The sequence below is a fragment of the Rattus norvegicus genome, chromosome 4, assembly GCF_021556685.1.
Source record: "Rattus norvegicus strain SHRSP/BbbUtx chromosome 4, alternate assembly SHRSP_T2T, whole genome shotgun sequence".
Taxonomy (NCBI): domain Eukaryota; kingdom Metazoa; phylum Chordata; class Mammalia; order Rodentia; family Muridae; genus Rattus; species Rattus norvegicus.
Window position 1 is genome coordinate 72606342 of NC_141537.1, and position 11358 is coordinate 72617699.

An 11358-nucleotide genomic window follows, 5' to 3' on the forward strand; every position below is an offset into this window, starting at 1 on the left:
TTCACTAAATTAAACAACAAACCCTGAACAGAAGACATTAAGCTTTAAGCTTAAAAGTGAATTGGAGGTGTGAGCAGGGTTGGAAGGAGGAGGCATGGGATGAGCTAGAGGGAGAAAGAGAAAGTGATATATTAGAATTTAAAAATTAGAGTCCAGGGGAAGTGATCCTTCAGGGAGCAGGAATAGTGGTATAAAAGAAGTGGCAGGACAGGAATTAATTTGATTTATCATGTGTAACAGTTTGCATCATCTTTAGTGAATTAGAAGCACAAATGATTTCCCTCTAAGATTGTAGACAAGTTCCATATGTTCATATTTACCATTTATTCGTAACCAAGAGTAATAGCCAATGTGTTAAGGCCATGAAAACTAAAGGTCACATAAATCAAAAATAAATGCAATTATTTTAAAATATTTAATAAGCAAAGCTCACAGTGAAGTATCTAGAACTAAAAGGCAGTATTGGAAAGTTTGAAAGTTTCAAAAGTAATATATATTATGCATATATGTGCATATTAAGATCACTTACAACAAGGGCACGACAGACTTATTACAGAAATAACTCGATGGATGTCAAAACCAATTTTGATTTAACTTTTGCCTAACTAAGAGAAGTCTTACAGCATTCAGGGGAAAGACTAGGATAGCTCAGCAAGTGATATTTTCAGAGTGTGGTGTGTTTTTGTGTGTGTTTGTTGGGGGTTGGTGTTTGCTAGGGATTGAACCCAGAGCTTTACATGTGCTAGGCACATCTCTGAAGTATATTCCCAGCCCTCTGTTCAGTTTTCATGATTGGTGAGGGTGTTTCACTAAATTATCCATGCTGACCTTTAACTTGTTCTCTACCCTCAGTGTGATGAGTAGCTCATGCATACCACCTAGCCAGGCTGACTGCAAGCATTTAAAGGAGAAAGTTGTGAAAGCCTCTGTCTGTGAATGAGGGTTGGGATAAGCAATGCACAGGTTAAAAAATAGTCAGAAGCACTTCTTGGCATTGTTGTACGTGAATATTAGGGAATGGGTGGTTGAGTGGGGGAGCACCCTCATAGAGGCAGGGGATGGGGGGATAGGGAAGCTGGAGAGGGGAATCTTTAAAGGGGGATAACATTTGAAATGTAAATAAATAAAATTAATAATAATAATAGTAATAATAATAAATAAAAACTGGGTCATGGCCAAAGCCAAACAATGGAATATTATTCAGCACTTAAAAGGAAGCAACTCCAGATACACATAATACTGTCAAATTTTATAATTATTCTTAGTTAAACTAATAACACTCCAAAAAAATAGTCAGAAGGAGGTGGTTGGGGAAGAAGATACACTGAGGATTTGGGAATTGTAAAAACTTAGTGTTATGCTTGCTTTGGCAGTACATATCCTAAAATCAGAATACTACAGAGAAGATTAGCACGGCCCTTTGCAAGTATTACATGCAAATTCATGAAGTATGTAAAATAAAATAAAAAGTTTTGATGTGTACTTAGGAAGGTCATACATATGTATAGGTTTGAGCGCTTCCTCAAATAAGGCCTGAAGGTATCCGAAGAGTTCATCTTCATGTGACCTTCAGGCTTAGTTCAATATCAAGAAAAGTCTACAGCAGATTTGCAAAAGGCCTAAATCTTGAAAATATGTTCCAAATGGAACCACATGTCCACCAGTTGTTTGACAAATGAACTGTATGATACTCGTATTATTAGAGGAATAAAAAGATCCCAGTCATAACAGTACAGAAGTTTCTGAAAAATAGAAAACACCCATGGACCTCAGAACCTAAGGAATCTGTGTAGTGAATTCCATTGGCTTCCTTTTTTTTTTCCGGAGCTGAGGACCAAACCCAGGGCCTTGCGCTTGCTAGGCAAGTGCTCTACCACTGAGCTAAATCCCCAACCCCTCCATTGGCTTCCTTATAGCAGATCTCATGGGTCAAGGAACACTTTATTATTTCACCTCTTGATGGCAGCATGTCAGGGTGCCACTATATATACCCAGTTGTATTTGACAAATGTTTCAGATCCATTTAAAGTTATCTGTATAAAAAATGGCTTGAAGATTGTAGTCATAGCAATTCATGGACTCTTGTCACAATAGGAAAGATGTTTCTTGTTTCTGGAGGAGAAGCATGCCCTGCCCAGCATTCTGCTCATGCTACTAAAGCAGCCATGGCTTGGTAGAAATTCTGTCATTTTCCACTTACAGTCACTACAACAAAATAGTTTAAATTCATGATGGGAAATTATGGTTAAATGATACATTTAAGTGACATCTGGTTATTTCTGGAACTTAGAGGTAAATTGGGGACAGAGATTATTTAAAAGAAGAACTTTATTATTTTTACTATTTTATAATCTGTTTTCTATAATTTAGTCCTATGAATGAATCTTCATGGGAAGGTGTTCTCTTAATTAACCATAAATGAGTGTCACCCTAGAATGGACTGTTTCTGACTTTCAGTGTTTTCACTTCATGTCTTATAAAATCACAGTGAATGTGTAAGCTTTTCTTTGTTGTGAGGGCTGTTTAGAAGTTCTAAATTACATTGTAATTTTGTCTCAGCATATGAAATATTAGTAAAGTGACACCCTGCAGATGATGGTGACAGTCACCCATCATGATAAATTCATTAGCATACTCTATGATATTACCTTGTGACATACCTGATAACAAAGACTTCCATTTAAGCCCATATTAAATTGTCAGAATACTAGTCTAGCTTTCAGCAGTCATAGTCTCCCTAGGACAACAGATACTGTCATTCTGTTTCCCAAAAGCTTAATGCTCAGCATCTTAAAGGAGATATTTAAATGCAATGCACTCTTTCCTTTTACGCTTTCAACAAAGAACAAATAAAACATGGTTCTTTCTAAAGTACATGACCATAAATGATTTTTCCCCATGGATCCAATATCACACAAAACGAATGAGATAGCCACAGTGGGCACAAATTTCCTTAGATACCACAAGAGACTTGGACAGCCATTGTCAATGTTCTTTCCTCTTGAGTCCTGGGAGAGATGCCAAGATCTTGATGCTGTATAAAGTCCTCAGATGAACAAAGACATTCAGTTTGATGTGCTCAGTCCAGAAAAGTACTCACCAGAAGGCAATGGGAGCTCTGGTCCCAGAGTGCTGGAAGATCCAGCTAGGTGCCACACTGGACATAAATGTGGTCTTAGTGTCCAGGGACATCCTCTCATATAGCCCTGGCCATCTGCTGCAAAGCAGTGGGGTAATCTGTGCCAATTGGTTTCTTGTAGGTTTAGGAAGTGGGTTACTCATATCTACTCAATACCTGAATCTTTCCTTTGTACTTCTTTCTATTTTAGAATCAGTGAGGAATTGTTTTTCACATTCTACCCCATCAGAGGCTGCTAAGTCAAGGTAAGTGGTCCCTCTTGCAATATCCATAATACTTAAACAAATCTTAGGTACGGTGGTATTTAAACTATAGATCTTTCATGTTTTTCCTTTCTATCCACTGTAATTCCAGCAATTGAACAAAATGGTATTCTCGTTTTCTGAAACCTATGTGCAGAGAATTATACAATAAACAAAGGTAATAGGCTTTGTCTACTGCTTTTGAGAGATATTTTCTGATGTTGGGTCCAAACGAAATATGCCAATTATGACCACTACCTTTAGATACCTATGTGATCACCACCATACCTCTGCTACATACTTCTTGTTCTTATCTAAGTAGGTAGATCTTGGTATTGCTTATGGTCCTGAATATGTTCGTTTCTTTAGCAATCAATCATTAGCTAGTAATTCTGCTCTTCCGTGTGCCTCCATGTCTAGTTGTGACTTACACCTTGCCCATCAAGTTCTCATTTGATAACCTTATTCCACCCAATATATCTTCTTACATCAACAACCAGGGTGAAATATAAGCTTATTATAATTCTCATGGCAAACATTCAGTCATTATGTGGTTTTTGCTTGAGGATGGCTCTTAGACTCCTGACTGCTATGTGTGGAGTTTGACATCCTAAGGAGTCTCCTTTTCCCTCTTGCCATGAATTGTCAATTGCCATGAATGTCCCAGCCATTGAGTTGTTATGCTATGCTGTTCTGACCTCTAAGCCTTTTTTTCTTCTAATTCATTTGTCTGCAATACTCTATTTTCTGTCTGATAGATCTTGGGATGAATTATGTACTTGTTTTATCTCTGACACAGATGACAAACATCTCTGTATGTTTCGTTCTGTTGTGTGTATTTGAGGTGAAATGTATTCTTGTTTTGTATACTCTTTCCCTCGCCAATGGCCTGTTCTTATAATAAAATTTCAGTGAGACTGGAGAACATTTCATAGATATATAAATTTTAAATGTTTAAAAGTAGTGTTGAGACTTAAATTTCACATTTTTTGTGGGTAGAGAGCCCAGTGCTTGATGTCGTGGCTCAGACAGACTTGGACTTTGGTATAATTCTGACCACAACCCTCTTTAATTAGAAATTGTTACTTCATGTGTCTGAACTACAGTGTCTCTTCTGGGAAATTGGACCAACTGCATCTTATTAACATTATTTTATGGATTAAATGCTACATTTTATGAACAGTAGCAAGCAAACTTCCTGGATACCTAGTGAATACACTCTGATTTCTTCTTATAGTATACAGTGGAACACTGATGTTCATCAAATACAGTAAATGCTTATTCATTTCCATTTCCTTGATTATTTAGAAAATGAGTATGAAAACCCCCAAATTTTCCTATGAAGTAAATGACAATACATCTATGTGATATCTGTCTAAGAATTCTTCTTGATCTCAACCCCCCCCAAATCTTCTACATCCAAATCTATTTATTTCTGTTAAAGACTCTAAAATAGACCTTAAACTCACTTCTATCAAATCAGTCTTCAGGTCACTGGCATCTTCTCTTAAAGCTTGTTACAACATTTATATAGTTCACTCTGAAAGACAAATCTTCCCATGACATAATCATGTGTATCTCTTTGGGGTCTCATCTCCTCAGTTACACCTACCTTTCTACGACTTTCTAACTCCTTTGTCAGCCACCATAGTTTAGCAGCAGGGCTCTCATTTTAGCTTGTGTCTCTTTGACCTAAGGTCTTCAAAGAGATGGTCTTATTAGAATCTTCTACTTAAATGTCACCTCCTCTGAGGTCAAAGGGACATCCAATTTCAGATCATATGTTGTTACTTTCTGAATTTTAATCTTCATTAAATATTAGTCTAATGAATTTCTATTTTAGCTTAACCAGTTATAGTTCCCAGAGACCTTATCTTTATCCTCTGAAACTGAAAGCCCACTGACTCTACACACACACACACACACACACACACACACACACTCACACTCACACCTTTCTGTTTCTCACCACTCACTTAAATTACAGTAGTTACCCCCTGACACAAGCACACGTACACACACACCAATCTAGATTTATCTTTATTGCCTTAATATGCAGCAGGAGCCCCTTCCACACCTATAGTCATCTTCCATTTACATAAAGCATCCTTTGCTTGATTTTAATTTCATTTTAATCCACAGTGACATCCACTGAACATATTAATATTCATAAAACAAGAGAAGAAAATGGGTTTCAGAGAGAGCATGGTTTCAAGGGCAGAGCAACTCTGTGGAAAACTTGGGATTGGAATGAAGTCCCGAGTCTCACAAGGAGGAACTTGACTCTCCTTATGCTTCCTGATCTCGTAACCCTCAGCTGGCGACAAGCCCTTTCCATTTCCGCTGATAGTAGCAAAAAAGAAACAAGTGACATGTAACAGTCAACAAGTTACCAGGAAGAACTTCCACAATTGTGAGCAGATGACAGCACAGGAAGGCCAGTGTACCTTTTGAAGCTGGCATCTGTAATGCAAAGTGGATTTTGCTAGTTTACTTAGGAAGTATTCATGAGGATATTAGATAGCATATGGCTTTTGGCTTAGACTTGAATATAATCCTTATACTCCTGTCAGTGAGAGCATTGAAGTATCCTTAATCATCCCACATCATTAATATGGAAACAGTAGTATATAAATAAAGATGTTTTGCAGAATATTGAGTTAGAGCATGTTATTATGACCTAGGCATTTATCTAACCTAGTGATTCTCAACCTTCCTAATGCTGCCACCCTCAAATACAGTACGTCTTCTATACAGCTCCAAGCTCAAAATTACTTCATGCAATTCACAACTACAAATTTTCTAGTGTTATAAATTTTAATGTAAATACCTGATATGCAGGATATCTAATATTTGATACCCAAAGGGATCTTGATTCATGGGTTGAGAATCACTGAATTCTAACCTATAGTATGCTATTAATAAGCAACTGTTACTGCTATAAGTACTCAAAGAAGACAAGGATAAAAGATGTTTACCAGACTGTGGACTCTGACCAAGTGATTCTTTTCTCTCAGAAAAGCTAAGTCCTATATGCTTGATATGGATGTGGAGAACCAGACACGGGTCACCAAGTTCATTCTGGTGGGGTTTCCTGGGAGCCTGAGCATGAGAACAGCTGTGTTCCTGATGTTTCTTGTGGCTTATATTCTGACTGTAGCTGAAAACGTGATCATCATCCTACTGGTGCAGCAGAACCGGCCACTACACAAGCCGATGTACTTCTTCCTTGCCAACCTGTCTTTCTTGGAGACCTGGTACATCTCTGTGACTGTGCCCAAGCTGCTATTCAGTTTCTGGTCTATGAGTAACAGCATCTCCTTCACTCACTGTATGATACAGCTTTACTTCTTCATTGCACTTATGTGTACGGAATGCGTTCTCCTAGCTGCGATGGCCTATGACCGTTATGTGGCTATTTGCCTCCCATTGCACTACCCTACTATCATGAGCCATGGGCTTTGTTTCCGCCTGGCTCTTGGTTCCTGGATCATTGGCTTTGGCATCTCTTTGGCAAAGATCTACTTCATCTCTCGCCTCAGCTTCTGTGGCCCCAATGTCATCAACCACTTCTTCTGTGACATCTCTCCAGTTCTTAATCTCTCCTGCACAGACATGTCCATAGCCGAGTTGGTGGACTTCGTCTTGGCTCTGGTCATCTTCCTCTTCCCACTATCAATCACTGCTTTATCATATGGATGCATTCTGGCCACTGTGTTACGTATGCCAACAGGAAAGCAGAAAGCCTTTTCCACCTGTGCTTCCCATCTCGTGGTGGTTACCATCTTCTACTCAGCCACTATTTTTATGTATGCCCGACCCCGAGCTATCCATGCCTTCAACATGAACAAAGTTATTTCTATCTTCTATGCCATTGTGACTCCAGCCCTCAATCCTTTCATTTACTGCCTAAGGAACCGAGAGGTCAAAGAAGCTCTAAAGAAATTGATCTATTGTCAGGCCATCCAATCTGGCTAGTCCCTTATGGGTGATTGGAATGAAAAAACTGCCTTCTCTTCTGTCCTATGTCCTCTCTCTTTCAATGCGCCAGATCAAGATTGATGGTGTTAATATGATTTCACCATGCCCACACCAGTCTTGGCACTTGTATGTATTTGTGCATGAGACCTGTTCGCTAAGGACATACATTTTATGTATATATCTATAGAAAAATAATTCTCTTTGACTCTAATCCAACATGGAGTTTATAAGAGTATATATAGCTAAGTTAAAGAAGATGTGATATGGTGCTATGTGGTTTGGCCTGATTTGGTCCTGCAAGCATGAACAGTTCTGAGATTAAATGATCCCATGGTGTCCCTCCTCTCCCATTTACCTGACTGGCAGGAGTAGCCACTTCTTCAACAATTTTATTTTCTATGTGCTTAGACCAGTGTTGGTGGCAGATACTAGAAGGCTATTCCTCAAAACCTTCTGAAATCTTTCTTTGGCACCAACTTCCTGGTGTAAGTACCAGTCCTTGAGTAGCACCCTTTCTGCTAGCAAGAGCAAGCATTTCTAAGTATTTTGTGCATTATATAATCATGTCTTCTAGTCTGATAAAATTTGTGCACTTGCTTTTTCTTGAAGTCCATGTTTCCCTTCAGAATATTTATTTATATTCTCTAATGGATTAATGTGAAGTAAATGATGAATAAATCTTAAATAAGCTTAATGCGAGCTTAACTAATCTTATTAGATCTCTTGTCTTGTAAACCAAGTATTTTCTCATTCATCCTCCTTTTCCTGTCTTTTCCTTTTACCATGTGTACACAGATACACATCACAACACAATTTTAAGAAATGACAGGATTTTCCTTCCACACCACCATCATCCTCAGCTCATTATCTGACCTCCCATATAAAATCTTTCTGATTCACTCTATAGATTTGTTCTATTTCACAGTCTAGCCAAGAGTGAAATGAGTTCTGCTCTAAGCTACATTCAACATAAAGGCTGTAAAGGTCAGAATTTAGGTTTTTCATGAGCAATTTAAACAAGAATATTCATTACATCCATTAAACCTAAGTAGAAGAATCACTTTAAAAGTAATCATTTAGGCAGTATTACTTGCTCATTCATTTATTTGGTGTGTTTGTAAATAGTATTTTCCCCCTAAATATTAAAGAGCAAAGGTCAAAAGCTCAGGTTGCTTGATTCTGAACTCTGGAGCTTTCCTTTCCTAAACTGAACATGAGTCTCCCTAAGGAAAACACGCCTCTTCATTGGCAAGGAGTAAAGGCTAATTGCAAAGAGACTGAGTGCATAATGAAGTCTACAACAGGAGACTACTAATAAAATATAGTGGACAAGTGGAAAAGGAAAGAAACAAAGAGAAATAGACACAAACTTCACTTTAGGGAAAAAATGTGCAAAAGAAAACTGCTCATATCATCTTGCCTTGACAATAATGGACTGAACTGCTGAACCTGTAAGCCAGTCCCAATTAAATATTGTCCTTATAAGAGTTGCCTTGGTCATGGTATCTGTTAACAGAAATAAAACCCTAAGGCAGAAGTTGGTACCAGGGACTGGGGCATTGTTGTGCTAGCCCTGGCCATGCTGTTGTTTGGAAGAATGTAGATTTCGAGACTTTGCATTTGGAAAGCAGAAGAATGATTTAAATGGGGCTTAATGGGTCATCCTAGTAGGAATATGAAAGACTTAGTTACTGAAAGTGATTTGAATTATGCAGAACTATCCCAAGAGATTTCACTGGACAGTTTTAATATGTGGCCTTAAGACTGTTTCTGTGATATTTTGGTGAAGAATATGGCTACTTCTACCCTTGTCTGAAGAGTCTGCCTGAGACTCAAGTTAATGGCATTGACAAAGGGAGTCTTAGAAACACTCATTGTAGACTTTGTTCTCTAATTAATACTTGTAAAGAGCATTGTAAAGAAGCAGAGCAAGTTTAGAAATAAAAAAAATAACATATATGGTTCAAATATTTAAGGGGCACCAGGAAGTGAAAGGGAGCCCAATCCTGTGTTCTAGGAGATAGCAGATTAAGGGAGTGGGACTTTGTGGCAAGAGCATGGCAGCATTCAGGCAAGCATGGTACAGGTGGAGCTGAGAGTTTAACATCTTCATCTGAAGGCTGATAGTAGAAGACTGACTTCCAAGTAGCTAGGGTAAGGGGCTTAAGCCCACACCCACCATGATACACCTACTCCAACAAGGCCACAGCTCCTAATAGTGCCACTCCCTGGGCCAAGCATATTCAAACCATCACACTGATCATATAGAAATGATTTAGTTTGTGCCTCTGAATGGATTTCATTTCCTTGGTCAATAAAATGTGATTATGGATGTCTTTTATTTTAAACCCAAATATATAAAAGGAATTATTTTCTGAATAATTCATATGAATCAATCTTTTAAGATATAGCCCAATGGAAATATTAAATATTCCATTAAATGCCTTAAAAATAGGCAAAGCAAGCAAACAAATAAACAAACCATTTTTGTCAAGATCAGGAAACCAAGCCAGAACAAAACAATAAAAGTCAAAGGCCATAATCTAAGTTTTCAGTTTAGATAGTATATTTTACCATGGAGCCTTCGAAGAACTGTTTATACTTGCTGGAACATTGATTCCTTATATGGAAAACAGGAATAACTATGCTTGTTCTGTTTGGTTTACAGAATGGTTATGAGGCTCGGCTAGCATGATCCAACAGGCTTTGACTACTCTGTGCCTAGGATAGTCTAACATCTGAAAAAGATGTTCCTTGATAGGGGTTTATGTGGAGAGATGAGTAAGAAGAGATATGCTCTTTCACCTGTCTACAAGTCTTCTTTACAGATTGTTTATGTCCATGGACACAATCTTGGAGTCAGCAAATGTAAGGGACTGTCTACTTATGATTCCCTTCATGTCTGAGTAATGGAGAGGGTATAATGGAGTGGGTTTTGGAGAGGGTGTAAATTTTATTAAACTATGTTGCAAAGAACAAATGAGAGTTCTTGCACCCTTGACTACTTTGTGAAAAGAGGGTAGAGAAGGAAATTAGAGGGAATAGTTCAGAATAACACATGAATTTGCCTCAACAGAAAGACTATAACTCTTAGCAGTTCAATAGGTAAATTCTGATACAATAAGATATCTGTAATATATGTCATCAACCTTTTTCTATATTTAATGCCACTGTGACTCCAGCCCATAACTCTTTCACTTATTGCCTGAATAATTAAAAGGTCAAAGAAACTTTGGAGAAACTAATCTACTGCCAGGCCTCTGAATCTGACTAATATGTTATGATTTCTTAGAAGGAAAATGGGTCACTGATCCGTTTTCTATATAATTTCTCTTTCAATGGCTCTGATAGTTATTAATGGTGTCAATATGATGTCACCGTTTTCTCAAGTTGTAGGTAATTATGCCTATGTGTTCATGTAGTTAGAACTTCATAGGCATCCATACTGTGTAGACAGCTGGATTTCTATTTAATTCTAACCCAACATGGAGTTTCTAAGAGTATAGGTAAAGTGATAGTTGTGCTAGTCAGAATGAGACATAGGAGTGTGTGGAAAGGTCTGCTTCAGACATTGAAAGAAAGAATAGTTCTGAGATCAAATGTTATTGCGATGTGACTTCTAATCCACCTGTCTGCCCATGACAGAACACAAGCTTCCCCAACAATCCCGTTTATACCAGACTATTACTTAGAGTGAGTTTGCACTGGGTAAAGGTGCTACAAGTCCAGTGGTCACCTTATCCAGAGGGTAAGCACTAAGACTCTTGTTAACCCCATTCAAATTGAATGGAATATTCAGCCCTAAATGGGGTTTCACCACTAAATAACCCCCTCAGAGCTCAGGGAACACTGCAAAAGAGGAATTACAAAGAATGTGTAATTCAGACGGGACAGAAGACATCAAGGATACATCTTCTAAATATTCCATTAAATGCCTTAGTTCATATATATATATATTACATCCCCTCAAATCAAGATACATTGACGTCTTTCTTT

At 38.0% G+C, this 11358-nt stretch overlaps 1 protein-coding gene and 1 non-coding gene across 2 annotated transcripts; both read left to right on the forward strand.

Moving 5' to 3' along the window:
* Positions 1 to 1357: 1357 nt before the first annotated feature.
* On the forward strand, positions 1358 to 1463 carry LOC120102605 (U6 spliceosomal RNA). The gene has a single exon (XR_015687293.1). It is a non-coding gene; the product is annotated as a U6 spliceosomal RNA (small nuclear RNA).
* Positions 1464 to 6423: 4960 nt separating this feature from the next.
* Or6b1 (olfactory receptor family 6 subfamily B member 1) lies at positions 6424 to 7359 on the forward strand. Its single transcript, NM_001000848.1, is given in 1 exon segment — positions 6424 to 7359. A coding segment is annotated over 1 exon segment (936 nt).
* Positions 7360 to 11358: the final 3999 nt, after the last annotated feature.